The following is a 20,532-nucleotide window of genomic DNA, read 5'->3' as shown; positions in this document are numbered from 1 at the left end:
CCTTAAGAATATTTGCAGTGTGTTTCACAAATGCAAATATAGGAGAGATCTGCTCTTGAAATGTATTATGTTTAATAAAGAGAATCCAGCAGGTCTGAGCAGGCCCAGTCAGAGTAAATCCCAGGAGCTTGAACACAAAGGCTTACAAAGATGGCTCACTGTTGTAGTTGGTACATCACAGCTTTATGCAGTTCATTGTAGATAATATAACCATTCTGTGCAAGCGTACATCATGATGGCATATGCGTGTTTGAAAGCAAAACATGCATAAAGTCTCATACAGCAATTTGCCTGCTTACATTGTTAATACAGTGATAAGAGTCAGAATGTGCTGGGTCGCTTAAACAAATCATTGCAATAAAACATGATGAACTTTAAAAGTGAAGGAGAAAAACCATACCATAAATTATATATTCTACAAGTACATTAACGATTAAAATGCATTTATTCTGTGCTCTTGTGTTAATACATGACTAATGTGGTGACAGGGTTCTATAAGGCATTAACTCTGACAGAAGATAATAAAAAAGGCATCCTCACATGCTCTGGACACAGAAGAGTTAGAGAGCTGTAAACACAAAGCTTGCAAAAGCTTTACAACCAGAGGTGATGAGGGCAGTGCCTCTAAAAATGCCCCGCTATTGTCTGTGCAGAGGGTGGAATGAAGCTGATATTGTGAGGCGCAAGAGCAACACAAAAACACAATTTATAACAAGGAGGTGGAACAAGGAACAAACATAGTAAAATAATTTATACAAAACACCCCACTCCTGTCCAAATAAAAAACTCCCTGTTCCCTCAGTAAATGTTACCCTCATTCCCACATGAATGTGAAAAGAACAGTGCAAGAACAAAACATTTGACTTCATTCCATTTTCATAAAGAAACCCCACAAATGCAACAAAGCAGAACATAAATTATCTTGATATTTACATTATAAAATATACACTAAACCATTTTAGATGTTAGCCCATGTTTTCAGCAACACTTTTTGTGGGGCAGCAGCACAATTCCTTCACTTTAGTTCCCGAGATTTTCCAATGCAAAGTCTTTGAGAAGATTCAGTTCTCTAAAGTGTGAGCAGAGGATTGACAATACTGGGCTTGTAAATGTGTAGTGCTATACAGCTGTCGCACGAGAGTTTCTTGCCGTAACAGAAGATACAGGTGTAAGAGCTTGGTGGAAATGTAGAGGTGCGACTACAGGCACACGCACTCCGAGGCGTTCACAGTCCTCTTCTCATGAGTTACTTCAATGGGTCGTGCTCCTTTCTTTGCTTGTGATGCTGTGCAGGATGATCTTGGACCAGACAGAAGTTGCAGATAGTAAACACTGTTGTATCTGATTTTGTGAAAGATGGATTTTGCATACTCGCAAGACCATCACATGTTACCGTAAAAAAGATGTATTCATAGGCTCACTTTGCAGTTGACAAAACACGGAGCAGGATGTCGGCAACATTTGGCATCAGCCGAGCCAGTGCATTACATTAGTGAGAGGGGCTCCTCACTCAGCGCTGCAGGACCACAGTATTTGATTGCCAGCAACATGAGGCTAATGAATAATTCATGACAACAAACTGAGCAAAATCTGCCCTCTTTGCTTTGGTTTTAGTTCATGGACTTGAATTTCTTTGTATTTTGATAACAAAGAATAATACGATCAGATGCTGGAGTTGTTGTTGTTGTTGTTGTTGTTGTTGTTGTTGTTGTTGTTGTTATTGTTGTTGTTGTTGTAGCTGCTGCTGCTGCTGCTGCTGCTGCTGCTTGATCGTGCCCTACTCACCTCACATTTCTAGACAAGTCCATCGTAAAGAGACAGTGCCTGAACAATGGAGGGGTCTGCCTTTGAACCCTCCTGAAATTCCTGCAGAGTCAACTTCCCATCTGCATTCTGAAAGAAAAACATGAAATCTTAGTGAACTTGAACAAATGCAATTTACATAAAGTTACCAGCAGGGGGCAAAGCAGTTAAAGCTATTGCCTGCTGCTTCAAAGAGCCACAGCACTTGGATGGAAGCCACTCAGTTCAAATGCATATCAAGTGCTGCTGTGCTACATATACAAAGGCTGTGTTTTGTCCGCACTGAAGCAGAGGAAGTAAAAGTAGTGGTCAATCGCCCCAAAGTCTACAGACAGACAAGACTCAGAGATGTGCGAAGTCTGAACTGATGTGATGCTAAGATAAATAGATGAATGCACAGATGAATGCAACAGTGACCTTGTAACACTGTTTAAGCCCTAAACAAACATAGAACGTTAAATCAATGCTAATAATGGTATATTATGGATGACTATGTGGACATTTAATACACAGGACACTAACCTTGTCCATCATTGCAAATATACGGTCAACACGCTTCTCTGGTGTGTTTTCTTCCTCAGGGAGCTCCACAGTGTTTCCCTAACACATGAGAGCGTTAGTGTTTTCACAAGTTCAAACAGACATTACTGTGATAAAACTTACCACCATCTGGTATATGGCATCTACAATGTTTAACATTTCATCTCGGGTGATGTAGCCGTCATTATCAAGATCATACAATTTAAAAGCCCCTGCACAGAGATGGAGAATGCTTTTTAGATATAATGAATGACATACATACACAATAAAACATACGTACAAGCAATACAGGAACTATTTACAATGCTTAGATTAGATGTCATGTAGGTGTTTGTCAGTTATTGTTATGTTTTGTCTCTTAAAGTATTCTGTCTTGAAATGTATTGTGGCTGTTATAGTTTTACTAAATCATTTTGACAGTGTTTTAATGCTGGCACGCTTCTTTAGAAGATGTGGCGCAGACTCATTCATCATGTGCATGTTATAATGGGTCCCTGGACAGCGCCCTCTAGTGTTCTCAATCTTAGTTATCCAGTTTTTGCCTTCAGTTTCAAGTTTTATCCAAACAATCCAAAACGCACTGTGTAATTGTCTTACATCTAAGCTTCTCATCCAGAGTCCCCCGAGATGTCACAGACAACGCTTGGATGAACTCAGAAAACTCAATACGTCCATCCTGATGTGACAAAAAGAAAGCCAGACAGTGTTTAGTTCTCACAATCCTGTAATATGTAGAAATAACATCCTACATGTCTTTATTCTGTCCTCGCTAAAACAGGGCCAGAAGTTAGCTTCAAGTCTGCATCTATTTTTGCACTGCACCTGGTTCTCTCCGGAGGCAGAAGTGTGTGTCACCTGTGGTCATTAGTGTGACGGATGCACTGGATCTAAGTCAAACAGCTACAGCATATCTACATTGTGAATGTGCATGACACATTTCTACTCAAAATTATGACTAGACATTTAGAAAGGCAGCTCAATTAACCAGAAACCCATCATCACAATACTAATGAAATATTCATAGAAACGATCTAAATGGTCCATCATTTGAACTGCCTGTTTCCTCTTTGTTCATGTCAAAGACCTAATCAATCCTCCTGGTTCTGACATGGTCAAACCTAAGCTTCTATTACTATTTTTGTATTATTTATGTGTCTGTTTTTTCCTGGTTTAGCTCTATTTGACATTGTCTAATAATATGAGCCAAAAGTCAGGATGAATAACGATTATAGGGTAAATGCACAATTTCCTGTAAACCCGATATTGCATTGAGCTTGTTGTGATGTCAGCAGGTCTGTAATGCACTCACACTTTCTCACCAACTATCTACACTAGACATCTGAGCAGATAATCCCTAAATCATACATTGCTGGTCAAGTGGTAAAACACAGTTAAGATCAATGTTTTCTTTAACTCCACGGGCCCGATGCGTAATGAGGGTCATAGATTAACAACAGTCTGAAGGTCTCGAGAAACGCCTCTTCACTAAAGTCGATACACCTCCAGGGGCCAAAGAGGACGGGTTGCTCTGCACCGTGTCACTTCTAACTCAATTCAATTAGCTTGGGTCACAATGGGGAAAGGCAATTATGATGCTGATTTAAATGCTCTGTGATGAACAAAATCCCAGAGGAAAATGCAAATACTGAAAATGATTATGATATACATTACTGTAATCCCATTGTGCTTCTCAAGTCCAATTATGTTTCATCGATTATAATGTGGAAGACTCCTCCTTGCACTCATTGAACAACAAGAAAATAGATATAATATTGTACAATTATAAGATCTTCTTTGCTGAATCTAAAAGTATCATCAGAGCAGAAAATGGTTGGGCACGGTATAATATGTACAGTTTTCTATTTTTATATAAATATAGTGATAGCTAAAATAAATATAAATATAGTTATACTTAAAATAGTTCTGTTATAAATAATGCAAGCCCACAATTCATTACATGGTGCACTTAGTCTGCAAAAACGTAAAGAAAAAGAGATGACAAACCTTATTTTCATCAAACACATTGAAGACAAAAGAGGCAAACTTTGTGGGATCTCCAAATGGAAAGAATTGCTTGTAAATCTTCTGAAACCCAACAGCGTCCAGCTGCCCATTCGGACAGTCTTTGATGAAGCCTTTGTACCTGGAACATACAATGCAATAATATCATGAGAGATAATGCAGTATAAAAGTATGTTAACTTGGCAGAATGCATTTTCATTCATGTGTTTTATGACATTTATGAATATATAATGAGTAAAGCTTCCTTGTCTCTTTTTAAAACCTACTCATCGACTAAACCTGTTTTTCACTTACAATAAAAAGTAGGCAGTTTCCTTGTATACACTGTTTACACTGTTAAATCTACAAACGTCCAGGTCAAAGACACGTGAGAAAGAGTTTGTAGCTGATGGTAGTTGGCGGTCTCTCTCTCTTTATACAAAGCAATTCTTAATTTAAACTAAGAAATAATCTAAGTTTTTTTTGTGATAAAGGTGAAATAGAATCAAGGAGTTTTCTGGTTGTGAAGGAAAGAATGTACTGTATTTGTGGAGTTATCTACCATCCACCAGATTTTAGCGTCACAGATTTTATTGAAAGTTTTTCTACAACTCTTGATACACTAAATTCATAAAATACGATCTGCATCTGTAATATCTTGTAAGGGTTCAATAGAATTTGTTTGGAAGGCAAAAACAGTTCTGGGGATAGGTGAGGGACAAATGTGGATCATTAAAATTAAATTGAAATGCATTTTAAGATTCTTTTCCAGTTTAAATGTTTCAAGAAAATCCAAATCAAAGCCAAATACTAGGAAGGTCATCAACCAACTACTAGAAAAGATACATCCACAAACACATGAATCCCTTCAGTCTTTGTTGATGGTAAAACCTCAGATGAAAGTCCTGCTGATGCTGGGCTGAGGTGGATTAGTTCAGATTGTTTTGGTTAATTCTGGTTTTGAGTAGATAACAAATATGTCAATCTATTATGAAGATCTGTCAAAAATATATTAAATCCAGCCTCCAGACATAAAAAAAATAAGTAAAATAATGTATTACTGTCATGGAATTAGACATACACCGATGCTATTCCTTAACACATAGAGAACACAATTCAACCTAGAATATGAAACGACACAGAAACATCAGACATTTGTGTGGCATGCATGGGAGAAAACGCGGGGACTGTGTCAGCCAGGCCGTTGTAAGGAGCCTGGCTGACCCTCCTGCGTCTCACCCCCGCGTCTCACACCGTTTTTTCCCATGCTGGTTGGTTTTATTAGATATTCTGGAATAGGCGGGTCACATTTCTCATTGGTCAGCCTCACATCAAGGCACTTGGTATTTTTCCGTAGAGATCAAGCCTTGGGTAAACATTACCCAGACTCCTCTGGGTTATCACCCCCCCTAGGGTAAACATCCTTTGGCCCATCTTTACGACCCCTTCACAAATCCAGTTTGTCACACACCCGTTCTTCTCTTAGACTAATGATGCAGATAATATATCACTATTATGCAGATAAAATACATCACAGAAATATAATCATATATTCACATTTTATCACAATTACTATAAACCATCCACTGCTGGACAAGATGGTATTTCTGCTTGAAGCAAATCAAACTCTCTATTCTCAAGCCACATTATCTGACCGACTAAAGGTCGCCATCATCAAGTCATTCCCTCATTCAAAGCAGATGAAGTATGATTCAATAACTATTGACTACTACTAACTTATGTGTTTTACACTGCTTTTCATTTTATTCTTTCATGTAAATAATCATTACATTCTTTATAAGGATCAATATTCCTTCATTCATTTTCTAGCATCAGTGAGGTTTCTGTAAACATCGCAGTACATACTCTGAACACAATAATAAACACTTCTGTTTTTGCTCCCATTTTTCTTTTTCTTTTTGTTTAGATTTTTTTGCCCGTTGGTTTTATTTGACAGGAGAGGACAGGGTGAAATGGGGGATGAGAGAGGGGAAGACATGCAGTAAATCGTCAGAGTCGGGAACTTGCGACACTGTGGGTCTAAATCTTTCTTACTGAGCAATTAATATTGATATTGATAATCCATCCCACCTCACAGGTGAGACAGCATGAATATTGCACAGGTGTGCCTTAGGCTGGCCACAATAAAAGGACAATTCAAAATGTTGGGTTTTGCTTTAAGAGGGGCTGGGGGGTCAGAAAACCAGTCAGTATCTGATGTGACCACCAAAATGGCCCCGAAGTTGCTGGATATTGTCAATAACTGAACTCAACGCCGATCCAGAGCCTTCCAAACATGCTCAGTGGGCGACACATCTGCTGAATTGTGTTCAGACCCTTCCTCATGGGGCCATGTCTTATCATTCTGCAACATGAGATGATGGTTGTGGATGCAGAGTGGAGCATGTTTGAGAGGCTCTGGAGTCTCCTTTTATTGTGGCCAGCCTTAAACACACCTGTGCAATATGCCACGCCTGTGAGGGGGATGGATTATTCATTTGAATATTAATTGCTCAGTACGACTTAGATTTGTGAACAATATTTATGAAACTTAACATGTTTCATATTTATTATGGTAATATCTTTCAAATTGGTATTTTTATGTGTAACATTTTGTTTACTAGGACGACCATGCCTGAACACTTCACATTTCACTTTCTTTATTATGATTTTCACTTTTGAGTTATAAAAAGCTCAACAGAATCATAAAGGGGCAAAGCTGGAATTAAAGCTGGTCTGTAATTAAGGCTGGAGAGAGAGTGAGAGGGCCAAGGCCAAGGGAGGACACTTTCACTCATTTAAATCTGAGATAATGCACTCTCTCTGCTCTCAAATGGAAATACATAGAGAAAAACTGGGACAATTATTACCAAAAACAATTATTTCCAGAAAAATAGATTGAAGAATACCAGCCTTAAGGAAATATTTGACAAAGTCAACTAGAAACTAAATCTTGCAAAGAATTACATGGAATCTTTAAATCTTCCTTTTGAAATGTAATTGCTTTGCCTGGAATGCACCAGAGTATGGCATTAAATGTATCTATCTCCCTAAGGCCAAGCAAATGATGCCACCAGGCCAAGCTACAAGTCAGATCTTTGGAGAGGCGAGCCCACTCACAGTAAGAATGTATGTATTTCGAGGTATTTCTTCAGCATGATGGGTCAGTTTAATGCCATACTGTTCAACATTCCAAAGCAATATCTCCCTGAGACAGGAAGGAAAGTTACAGAAAAAAGTTACGGAGTGCAACTTTAAAGGCGTTATGGACGATTTTTCGGCAATTTGAGAACTTAGGCGAAAGTGTCTCCCGTGCGGACTGATACAACACACACGTGCGTTTGTTTATTAGCGCGACGGATCATATCGCATCTCTCGTCTCCCGTAGATTTCCGTCTCTCTTCAGAGACAGCTCGAACTGTCTTACTCCGTCCTAATTTTGTCCCGTACACTGAGGGAACTATATTATGATAGATCCATGCGCTTAGACACGTGGAAACGTGCTGCTCTCGTGGGGACGAGCCGACGAGGCTGCAGGTGAGCGGTAGGTGAGATCTATGATTGATACGTTGATCTGAGGAAATAAGATCTATGTTAAAGTACATTACGCCTTTAACATATAGGCCTGCTCCATTTTACAAAACAATGATCACAAATGTTTTATCCATTATTGAAATCATGATCTCCTCCTTGAGCCGACACCTTAACGTGGTGGAGGGGTTTGAGTGCCCGAATGATCCCGGGAGCTATGTTGTCGGGGGCTTCATGCCCCTGGTAGGGTCTCCCAAGGCAAACAGGTCCTAGGTGACGGGTCAGACAAAGATCGGTTCAGAAGCCTCTTATGACGACGACACAATCAAGGCAGTTCACGTCGCCCGGATCGGCGTCACCGGGGCCCCATCCTGGAGCCAGGCCTGGGATGGGTGCTCCATGGCGAGCGCCTGGTGGCCGGGTCTTACCCCACGGGGCCCGGCCGGGCACAGCCCGAAAGAGCGACGTGGGGCCGCCCTCCCGTGGGCCCACCACCCGCAGGAGGATCCATAGGGGGCCGGTGCAGAGAGATCTGGGCGGCAGTCGACGGCAGGGGCCTCGGCGACCAGATCTCCGGACACAGAGACTAACTCTGGGGACATGGAATGTCACCTCGCTGGGGGGGAAAGAGCCTGAGCTTGTGCGGGAGGTTGAGCGATACCGACTAGATATAGTCGGCCTCACCTCCACGCACAGTTTGGGCTCTGGAACCCATCTCCTCGAGAGGGGCTGGACGCTCCACTTCTCTGGTGTTGCCCGCGGGGAGAGGCGGCGGGCTGGTGTGGGCTTGCTGATAGCCCCTCAGCTCAGCCGCCACGTGTTGGAGTTTACCCCGGTGAACGAGAGGGTCGCGTCCCTCCGCCTTCGGGTGGGGGACAGGTCTCTCACTGTTGTGGCGGCCTACGGGCCGAACAGCAGTGCAGAGTACCCGGCCTTCTTGGAGTCCTTGGGAGGGGTACTGGACAGTGCACCGACCGGGGACTCCGTTGTTCTACTGGGGGACTTCAACGCCCACGTGGGCAATGACAGTGACACCTGGAGAGGGGTGATCGGGAAGAACGGCTTCCCCGATCTGAACCCGAGCGGTGTTCAGTTATTGGACTTCTGTGCTAGCCACGGATTGTCCATAACGAACACCATGTTCAAGCACAAGGGTGTCCATCAGTGCACGTGGCACCAGGACACCCTAGGCCGGAGGTCAATGATCGACTTAGTTGTCGTGTCATCAGACCTCCGGCCGCGTGTCTTGGACACTCGGGTGAAGAGAGGGGCAGAGTTGTCAACCGATCACCACCTGGTGGTGAGTTGGATCCGCTGGCGGAGGAGGAAGCCGGACAGACTTGGCAGACCCAAGCGCATTGTGAGGGTCTGTTGGGAACGTCTAGTGGAGCCCTCTGTCAGTAGGGTATTCAACTCGCACCTCCGGGAGAGCTTCTCCCATGTCCCGGGGGAGGCTGGGGACATTGAGTCCGAGTGGACCATGTTCTCCGCCTCCATTGTTGATGCGGCTGCTCGGAGCTGTGGTCGCAAGGTCTCCGGTGCCTGTCGTGGCGGCAACCCCCGAACCCGGTGGTGGACACCGGAAGTAAGGGATGCCGTCAGACTAAAGAAGGAGGCCTATCAGGCCACTCTGGCTTGTAGGTCTCCGGAGGTCATCGACGGGTATCGGCAGGCCAAGCGAGCCGCGGCTCGTGCTGTCGCAGAGGCAAAAACCCGGGCCTGGGAGGAGTTCGGGGAGGCCATGGAGGAGGACTATCGGTCGGCACCAAAGAAATTCTGGCAAACCGTCCGGCGCCTCAGGAAGGGGAAGCAGTGTCTCACAAACACCGTTTACGGTGCGGGTGGAGGCCTGCTGACCTCGACTGGGGATGTCGTCGGACGGTGGAAGGAATACTTTGAGGATCTCCTTAATCCCTCAGTCACGTCTTCTGAAGAGGAAGTAGAGACCGGGGACTCGGAGGCTGGCTCATCCATCACCCAAGCTGAAGTCACTGAGGTTGTCCGCAAACTCCTCGGTGGCAGGGCTCCGGGGGTGGATGAGATCCGCCCTGAGTACCTAAAGTATCTGGATGTTGTAGGACTGTCTTGGTTGACACGTCTCTGCAACATCGCGTGGCGTTCGGGGACCGTGCCTCTGGACTGGCAGACCGGGGTGGTGGTCCCTCTGTTCAAGAAGGGGGACCGGAGGGTGTGTTCCAACTACAGAGGGATCACACTCCTCAGCCTCCCGGGTAAGGTCTATTCCAAGGTACTGGAGAGGAGAATCCGACCGATAGTCGAACCTCGGATTCAGGAGGAGCAGAGTGGTTTTCGTCCCGGTCGTGGAACACTGGACCAGCTCTATACCCTCCATCGGGTGCTCGAGGGTTCATGGGAGTTTGCCCAACCAGTCCACATGTGCTTTGTGGATCTGGAGAAGGCTTTTGACCGTGTCCCTCGGGGTGTCCTTTGGGGGGTGCTCCGGGAGTACGGGGTCCGGGGCCCTTTGCTCAGGGCTGTCCGGTCCCTGTATGACCGGAGCAGGAGCTGTGTTCGCATTGCCGGCAGTAAGTCAGACCTGTTCCCAGTGCATGTTGGACTCCGCCAGGGCTGCCCTGTGTCACCGGTTCTGTTCATAATTTTTATGGACAGAATTTCTAGGCGCAGTCAGGGGTCGGAGGGTGTCCGGTTTGGGGACCACAGGATCTCATCTCTGCTGTTTGCAGACGATGTTGTCCTGATGGCTCCATCAAACCCGGACCTGCAACATGCACTGGGACGGTTTGCAGCCGAGTGTGAAGCGGCTGGGATGAGAATCAGCACCTCCAAATCCGAGGCCATGGTTCTCGACCGGAAAAAGGTGGCTTGCCCTCTCCAGGTGGGTGGGGTGTCCTTGCCCCAAGTGGAGGAGTTCAAGTATCTCGGGGTCTTGTTCACGAGTGAGGGAAGGATGGAGCGTGAGATCGACAGGCGGATCGGTGCAGCGGCTGCAGTGATGCAGTCGCTGCATCGGACCGTTGTGGTAAAGAGGGAGCTGAGCCGAAAGGCAAAGCTCTCTATTTACCGGTCGGTCTACGTTCCTACCCTCACCTATGGTCATGAGCTTTGGGTAGTGACCGAAAGAACAAGATCGCGGATACAAGCGGTCGAAATGAGTTTCCTCCGCCGGGTGGCTGGGCGCTCCCTTAGAGATAAGGTGAGGAGCTCGGCCACACGGGGGGAGCTCGGAGTAGAGCCGCTGCTCCTCCACGTCGAGAGGAGCCAGCTGAGGTGGCTCGGGCATCTGTTCCGGATGCCTCCTGGGCGCCTCCCTCGGGAGGTGTTTCAGGCATGTCCCACCGGGAAGAGGCCCCGGGGAAGACCCAGGACACGCTGGAGAGACTATGTCTCTCGGCTGGCCTGGGAACGCCTCGGGATCCCCCCGGAGGAGTTAGAGGAAGTGTCTGGGGAGAAGGAAGTCTGGGAGTCCCTGCTCAGACTGCTGCCCCCGCGACCCGGCCCCGGATAAAGCGGCAGAAGATGGATGGATGGATGGATGAAATCATGATTATTCAAGGCTGGTGCAGCAGCGCTTAACATAAGAGCTGTAGCTAGTATAAAAGGCTGTGTTATACAAGTATAAAGGTCCAAACCGAGGGCAACGTTTTAATTCACAGAAACACAATGCTGCTCTTGTGTAGAATGCACTTCAGCGTTAAGTGCAGTCGCTTACGTTTTATTAAATGCACATCACTAGGTTATATTACTACACTCAGTAAAAATGTGACTTCCACAAATACTACAAACATAAAATTATTACAGAAAACACAAGCTTCAAGTGTGAACATGTTTTGAAAATGTCAGCTGCTTCTGGCCCGGATCGCCACCACAAACCCGGCACATCAAACAACAAGTCTGATTTGGGCGCTAAGACGCACAAACTGTACTTGAAAGAGTGTAACTGTAGCCAGCAGTGACAAACCAGTCATGACATAGTGTATCAGGCCACCGCGGGTGCCAGCATGAAAATAAAGTATTTATTACTGGCACTCTCTTCGTCACTTTGGCAACGACCCTGGTGTTTAGCCAAGAAGTTGTTGCAGGACTTTGCTCCCGTCTCGCTGGCAAGGACATCACTGCACTACGGTATTTTGTTATTGATCTCTGATTAGCCTCGGGCATACTAACGATGTTCCTGAGCGGGGAATTAGAAATGAGAACAAATTCAATGGACAACATAGGCATTTATCTACCCTGCTAATTCTTCTGTGTGTGCGCCCGTGCTCTAATTACACGCCATCTGGTATTTCCCCTGGTAAAAGTCCCTTTTCTCTCCCACTCTGCTGTGTTGATTGCTGTCGATCTTCGAGTGCAGATACAAGCTAAGCCTTTGCGTCAAACAAAGTGACCTAAGTAACACCCAAGAGTGGAGATGGTCTCTATCCCACGGCGCTGGCATCAAGAGAGTGTCCCATGGCCCCATATACCTGTCCATGCATTGTGTTATCACTACAAAACAAACACAAGGGCACACACTGGGCACTTTGGGCAGCGCTCTTTTCATGCATGCAGAATGGGTTTGTGAAATGCTAAACCCAAGTGGCGTGAACATGCAACAGTGATCGCTTTATTACGGTTGTCCCTCTCTTCTGTTGCTCTCGACAAAGCACAAAGCACACTGCTGCCTCAGAGAATACAAATAAATATTGCTTTGATCTTTAAAAGAGGAATTATTACAGTCATTTTTCACTAACTTTCGCAGAGCAAACAGCACACGCAGGAGCAGAAGAGCTAAAATACTGCGATGCTTCTCAGGGTCACACGCTGACTTCAGAATCAGAATCAGAAAAGGTTGATTGCCGTTGCCAATTAACAAAATTCACAAACATAGGAACTTGCTTTGGTGAACAATGAACAATGAACAATAATAAAAACAAGATATATAGAATCAAAAAAGGCATGCATTGAAGACAAACTATTTGAATTTACTACAAGATCAAAATAAAAATAGGCTTACTATGTACACAAAATATATGGTTAGATTTACAGATGTAGTGAACAGTGCAGTGGGTGATTAAATTATGGTTAAAGTGACAGTGTTTATTAGGAAGTGCTCATGAGTCCAATGGCAGAGGGAAAGAAACTGTTCTTGTGGCGGGAGGTTCTGGTCCGGATGGACCGTAGCCTCCAGCCTGAGGGGAGTGGCCTCCGGCCTGAGGGGAGTGGCTCAAATAGTACATGTCCAGGGTGAGAAGGGTCGGCTGTGATCTGACCTACACGTTCCAGAGTCCTGGAGACGTACAGGTCCTGCAGAGATGGAAGTCTGCCGCCGATCACCTTCTCAGCAGAGGCACAATGTGCTGTAGTCTCTGTTTGTCCCTGGCTGTGGCTCCAGTGTACCACACGGTGATGAAGGAGGTGAGGATGGACTCATTGATGGCTGTGAAGAACTGCACCATCATCTCTGTCAGCTTGGCTTTCCTCAGCTGCTGCAGGAAGTACATCCTCTGCTGGGCCTTCTTGATGAGGGAACTGATGAGAAAAGCGGAAGAAGTCCACGGTGGTGATGGGGGAGTCTGTGATAGTGAGGGGGCTGTGACTTTCCTGAAGTCCACGATCATCTCCACACTCTTCTGGGCACCAGGACACCAGCCGCTCCACTTCGAGCCCGATGAGGATGGAGTCGTCCGCAAACTTGATCAGTTTTACAAAGTCATGGCTGGTGTTGCCAAGTGAGTGTGGCCAAGTGAAAATGACGTTTGTTATCGGAAAACTGCTTGGTAAATAATACAAAAAATATCCCTGAATGCAACTTGGAAATGTTTTTTGTGAACGTCATCAAGCTCAAAGTCATTCTATTTTTAGACAGCATCATTCTTAATGGAGTGGAAACTATGGCTTAGTATCAGTCATTCATCACACTACACTACGCATTTTAAAATTGTATTATGTTCAGCATCGCAAAATCTAGGCTTTTTGGTTAGATAAATAAATATTGCATATCTATTACAGTATTTGAATATTTGAGTTACAATGGAAAAATCATAGTTTACTTACCATTGTTGTACTTCTTTCTCTGTAACTGAGGGGGAAAGGAAAACAGACATTAGCTGACAGTTAGTTTCAATCATTTCAGATGTACACTATTGTCTGCTGTATGTTGTTTTCACACAAACGGTGCAATGTTGTACAATGCAAAACGTATTTTGCAGCAGAGCAGGCAAACTAAATTCATGCAAGCAAAGGTTTTGAAGAATTACAATGCAAACTCAAGCACTATTATTTGTCAGTATCTAATCAACCCCCCGGGGACATTTACTCTTCATTACTTTCTCTAAAGTAACCCAAGCAATCTTCAGCTTCACACCTCCACGGGGTCTTAATGAAACAAGTGTCCAGAAATCAATTACATTTATGTTCCTGCAAAGACGTAAAAGTAATTTGGTGTAACTGTAAACGGCTAATGAAAGCTGGTTTCATAGTTAATTTATAATGTGGATGTTAATGTTTCATTTGCTGTGTCTATGTCGGTATGCGAGTCCAAAACACTAGAATGAGGCAGAAATCATACATTCCAGCTAAATAGTAATGATAAGAGTATGTAACGTTAAATCTAGGACTAAGACGCACTTAAATGGCGCACAAACTTTCAAAGCAGGAGAGGTAATTTGTCCTTTACCTTTCAACCTTTCACTGCTCTAAGCACTTCCTCCAAGTCATGTGACACTGTCTGAGCAGTAAATGTCAGGGTCAAGCGCATGGCACTGCCCCAGACCTGTCACCAGTAAATTGACCTCAAAAGGCGCAGCAGTATAAAACTGAGGCCTTTCACTGCATGAGTTTTTTACATCACTTTGGCAGTGAAAATATGCCACATGCAGGAAATTGACAAACGGCTCGGTGTGATGCCGCTGCAGGGTTTGTGATGAAATATTCAGCTTGGGCTCTCAGCAAACCTTTCAACAGTGGTGACAAACTGTGAAAAACAAATATGTTTACACACTGATTATATTGTTTAAATGTGTTATCTCATCACAAATTGGTCAGTTATTTTTGAAGTTACTCTTCCAGGGTCAATGTTTTGTAATATTAAAATATTCACGGTTTTTATGTGCCAAGATTTTCACGTTTTAAACATAAGGAAAACTCTCACTTTTATCCACGTTAGAGTAAAATCATGACCCAGGCCACTGACACAAAAGAGACACGAGTGAGGGACATTTGATCATTGATTTATAGAATACACGCTCATGCAAACATTATGCTCTCTTTGTTCTTGTTTGGTTCTCATAACGTGAGAGTTGCTATAGTTTCAGGAGCCATGACAAAAGAGGCATATTCAAGAGCTAAATATTGCTCAGAACATTACAGATCTTTTTCTCTCTTCTGTCTTGTTTTTAATCTGTCACAAAACACAAACTATACTGGTCTAAAATAGACACAAAGATATGTAGGCAGTGAAAAACTCACTAAGTCCCCAATCTGTCAAGAAGAAAGAGGGAAAAGGAGATGACAGACAACGCTTCTTACAAGAGGGCACTAGAACGAGGCAGACAGATGAAGGGACAGTCACCAAACATGGGAGAGTGAGCATAAGCGGAGCGAAGCACTCTCAGCGATGTTAACCAGATAAGATCCTAATTATACTATTCCATTCCTCGCTGAAAGAGGGCAATTAGGGTATGAAGCGAAAGCGAGGGAGACAGGGTAAAGGGTAAGAGAGTGGCGGAGTGAGAGAAGGAAAGAGAGAGGGAGGAATGGAATGGAAACAGCGAGGAGGACAGCAAAGAGCAGCCCTGCCCAGCACGACGCCCAATCTTCCTCCACAGCAATTTCCTGCCACAACAAGCAGCCAAAGCTCTGGTGCCGAGAAAGCCCCCGTACAAATAACACTGTCATTAAGCAGCCAATTGATAGCAACTCCCACCCACACCTGCACCGCTTCAGTAATGACAATAATGCTGTGCTCCAGGAATAACACACAAACTGCTTAATATAGCATCACAAAAGCTGTGCTACTCTGCGCCTGATTGGTGGAGTTTTGCTCAATGCCAAACGTAATATCGTGAGTTAATGATGTATATGTGACACCTTATTTGAAATACTTACAATATGTCTTTCTTGTCAGCTCCTCCACGACATCCGGCTTTAACTTGCTGTTTGATTTACCCATCTTCAGCTCGTCTCCCCAAATCCAGCTTGGCACGGCGCACCACCTTCTACCTTCTCGTCTGTCCTCCGCCCCTCTGCCAACAATATAGAATCCAGTTTAAACTCAGTAATGATGACAGCAGCGGGGGCAAAAGAAGCTTTCGTTTAGCTGGGAGGAAAGCCAAATGCAGTGGTAATCGAAGCTACTGTAAAAGTGTCTGGTGGAGCAGGTTGGAACGAGCGTCGGGTCAGCGGGCCTGGCACTCCAGACGGACAACCCCGGGGGCCTTGTGAAGAGGCGCTGGCAGGCCGCTGAGCCCCGGGTGCCCATACTGTCGCCTCATCTCTCCAGAGCGCTCCGTGGGTGAAAGAGAGGCGTTTAGATGCGTTGCTACCTTCGTCCTTGGATATAAGAGTCACTGGGCGGCTGGGTTAAGCACGCTCACTCCTTCACAGTAATTCTCTCTTGTTCTCACACTCCTCCCACCCCTCCTTTTTCTCCCACCACTGTGGCCATCGCTTTGGGCAAGTCACTGGAGAACACCAATCCCTCCTCTTTTGACAGCTCAGATAAGAGCAGGAGCCAACCACAAAAAAACAAAGGACATTGCTCACTTTACGGGGGGGGGAAGTTGTGTTTGTTAGTGCACGCAACACTGTGTTAACATGTAATAAAGTCAAGCAAAGATGAAATAAGTAATACAGACGAATCCCCAAATGCCTTCTACAATCAGACAGTATGTTTTACCATCACACATATGCGACCGGACCATCTGCACATTCCCAGAGATGAGTAGTTCGATTCTAATGACATGATGAAGGAAAGCAAAGAATAAACTGTGCGCTCTCTACATGGTTTGTGTCAGTTTTCCAGCTAAAAAGTGGCATGGTGTTGATCTTAAAATAAGCATGTGAGCTGTCTCCTGAGCTTATTGGCGGATTTGACAAGTGACATTTTCTTTTTTCCTTCATTCTGACTCATACTTCTGCCCCTTCGTGGCCTTTCTCACAACAGTATGGTACGATGATCTCCTCTCTGAGAAATAATCGAGTTTCTCTGTGCAATGTGGGCCTGGTGTTGTCAAGCTCTCAGTGTCTGAGCCCAGCAGCACCAGCCTTAAGGACACTACATACCTTTAGTGGAGACATCTGCTCTCTGCTACCACGGATGTTCTTCTCATGATGAGTGCCACGCTGTTAATCACCATCTTGAGTCCTCTGGTGCTTTTCCTCCCAGGCTTTTATTCAGACGCTGGTAAAAATAAATAAACACACAGGCATTTTTTGACAAAACGAGACACAAACACGTGATGTGCTTTAGTGGAAATGGACAGTGCTTTCACCCAGAATGAGCCACAGACGAATTAAACATCTTAACTGGAAAAATACTTAATAGAGGCAGCGACCTTTCACTGAGCTGTGGCCGGCAGGAAAAACGGGACGTGGCGCAAGAGGCGAAAACTTCACAGTAAATAAACGTAGCTTGTGTGTATGTTCTGATGATTGGCTTGTTAAATAACCTATGAATAAAAAAAAAAGTACTTAGCTCAACTGGCAACGCTTTTACGCAACTTTGTACAAAAAAGAGGCGCTTGTTTCTGCAAGTCAACGTGTGAAATAAATGCAACCCTACTTACTATGGACATAACCTCCGCGAGGGAAAGGTATATTTCATGTTGTCAGCAGGTGGGATGTTGCCTGCCAGTGCCATAGCAACATACAGTTTACGACTCGTCCATAGCGACCGCGCAGGAAGAAGCGTGCGCCTCATGATCACACTCCACCGGGCAAGACGCACATGCCATTTACAGAAGATTCTCCACATAAACTAACTTCATACACAGCACCGATGAGCTGACAGTGGCCGTGGATGAAAAGCACATGCGTTTACCTGGACTGTGCAGGCGGAAGCGGGTCCGTTTGGTCCCGTGTGTGGCCGTGTTCCTCCGCTGCGCGATCGTGCTGCTCTGCTCCAGTGACGTAGCCTCACTGGCCCCGGTGCGCTCAGCCTCAGCGCCAGACGCACTGACGCTGCGGCACGCACGCTCTCTGTCGGGCCCAAAGTAGCCTACATTTTTATTTCATTTGTATAATTCGTTTAATTGAAATTGATGTTTGGCGTGTTGAAGCCATAATGCACGTAAATTCTCCCTCTTCTTCCTCAAGTTTTCCCCAAGGTTCACGTTGACATGATTAAACACAATCAAATCCACACGCAGTCTCACTTATGTGTTATCTGCCTTATGTGTTATACTTTTTCTAAACTGTGTATTCAAATTCTGGTCAGCTATGATTTCTTATAACAACTGTCTCACTATCGTTCTATAAACTAGTCAAAATCTGAAGTTCATTCATGAGAGAGTTGGCTCTGAATTGTGGCTGTGTGACTGTGTCAGCTTAGTAAGCTCTGCCCTGCAGCCTCCTATCCCACCCTGATAGCTGCAGTGACAGTATTCCCACTGGAAAAGCTCAATACGGCCGAGCAAAGCGGTAAACTGTGGTTAAACAAGGAAATGAATGACTGGGACTGAGAAGAGCGGCTGTGCTTAGCCTATGAATAAATCCTGATTACTCTCTGCAGAGAGTCAAATGAGACCATTCTCATCCTGAAATACGGACTGGGGTCCAGAATATAAGGTACAATGATTTTACAGTTTTAATTCTGAAAAAAAAAAATATTGAAATAGTTGACAATGACATCAACTGAATGGTAATTAGTTTCAAATCAAAACCTTGAATATGTATTTATTTATTTATTTTTAAACCAAAATTACAAATGACAAATGGCTCATAACAAAATGATGCCATTATTGAGCTGGGTTAAGTCATGAGTAATGCTGATTGCATTCCTGTGGAGGGTTGTTGTGTTGTTGGCCTGACTGCCCTCTGTGCTGTTGGTCTGCTGCTGTGGGAACTGTGTGCTGCGTTTGGGACTGGCAGGGGGTAGAGGTTCAAGCTATTATTGTCTATTATTAGTATTTTTCTCAATTACTTGAAACATAGACACATGGTGGACATTTAAATGTATATGTGCTATTTCATATGCACTTGTTTGTGCACCTGTATGTTGGAGTATGCAAACAGTATGTAATTATTGTAAACTATGTGTGACTACACCATGATGTAAGCTCAAAATAAACCAATCAAACAATTAGTTTTTCAGTGCATTATTAATTTACTGTACACTCAGTGGGGCTGTCCTGGGGCAGACTGAAGGAAGCAAGGCTGGCAATCTGTGCCATTCGCCCCTCAACCAATTACTCATGCACAGATGTAGGTGTCTAAGGACACAAAGACAGAATGCACTAGAGCCACTGCTGCCCCACTGTATTGCACTGTTCATATTTTCAACAGTAATTCTACAAAAGTGAACTGTCAGCATAATGACATTTAACAGTAAATCAATAACTGAAGCACCAAAATGATAATTTAACTTATAAACTCTGAACATCACCTCTATAGGCTATTTGAAGATGTTTGGAACAGACGTCTGCTGTAACTTTGAGTCATCTGGTCCATCAGGTTGGCAGTTAAAAAATAGTCAGAAAACATTGCACAAAAGTGGATGACACTGAGTCACGAAAGAAAGGTGAGAACCAAGAACTCCGATACTGAGAGAGAGAGAAATATAAATGCAACACAGAATAACCAGAACCTTTTAGGACAAGGACTACAGCAACCCCACATGATAATGTGACGCGGGAGTGACATTGCTAAATTATACTCCAACAATTGTTAATGTGTGATTCCATGGACTTCCCTGCTGCTCTACAGTGACGCTTTGCAGTGCTGTGATTTGCGTATGGATTTTGGCTGAAAGGGAAATTGTTGAATACACTAAATATATGTAAAGATCTCTGTGCCTGATAAACTTTCACAAAAGGTTTGCTCTTCTTTTCTGACACACCCCATTTATTTAATCAAAGATTGCTATTATCTGTAATGTTCCTTCACAATGTGTGATCTTTCCCGATTTTGGAAATGTTTTACAAATCAACAGACACCTGTCTTGCTTTGGCACAATGAAGAAAAGTATAACTCGGAGAAATAATCTATCTACCCATTCAGTAACCCCATTTTCCTGAGCCTTTATCTGTGGTGCCCACTTGAGGATCCCATATGGAGGAGGATCTATAATTTAAGACATCATAAATATGCAGCCTCATCTCTTGCCTGAGATGACATGGCCAAAGACAGTTCTTACACTCTTTTATGCTTGTTAAATCCTGAGGGCCAGTGAGGTCTCAAAGCAGCAGTGGGCCTAGTGTTGATTTACAAAGACTAGAAGCAGTTGGATCTTTATGAAGATGAATGATACTCTCCCTAAGGAACAAGCAACAGAAAACAAGCAACATCAAATTTTGAGAACAGGATATGGGAGATGCTGTTTGTATTATGTATATTTTATCGCAGTTTCTTCAAATCATAAGTTAGGATGTAACAATAACCAAAATATTGTCATCTTATTGTAAAAAGTCACACAATATTGTCATAATGTATTATAAAATACGTTATTTTTCTAAAAAACAAAAAAACATTGCTTTGTTG

The 20,532-nt window shown here is 44.1% G+C and overlaps 1 protein-coding gene across 1 annotated transcript; it reads right to left on the bottom strand.

Moving 5' to 3' along the window:
* Positions 1 to 161: 161 nt before the first annotated feature.
* Positions 162 to 17,898, bottom strand: LOC140375963 (neuronal calcium sensor 1). The gene is made up of 9 exons (XM_072461957.1): positions 17,876 to 17,898; positions 17,119 to 17,236; positions 15,943 to 16,079; positions 13,891 to 13,915; positions 4,348 to 4,486; positions 2,941 to 3,019; positions 2,467 to 2,555; positions 2,326 to 2,403; positions 162 to 1,893 (listed from the first exon to the last, which is right to left on the bottom strand). Exons 3-9 carry the CDS (start codon positions 16,004 to 16,006, stop codon positions 1,795 to 1,797), a joined length of 573 nt encoding a protein of 190 aa, XP_072318058.1. The 5' UTR covers positions 16,007 to 16,079; positions 17,119 to 17,236; positions 17,876 to 17,898; the 3' UTR covers positions 162 to 1,794.
* Between the last annotated feature and the right edge of the window lie 2,634 nt (positions 17,899 to 20,532).

The sequence above is a fragment of the Eucyclogobius newberryi genome, unplaced genomic scaffold, assembly GCF_026437365.1.
Source record: "Eucyclogobius newberryi isolate DKJ021-1_F unplaced genomic scaffold, fEucNew1.0.hap1 SCAF_359, whole genome shotgun sequence".
Taxonomy (NCBI): Eukaryota; Metazoa; Chordata; class Actinopteri; order Gobiiformes; family Gobiidae; genus Eucyclogobius; species Eucyclogobius newberryi.
This window is presented reverse-complemented; position numbering and strand designations above follow the sequence as displayed.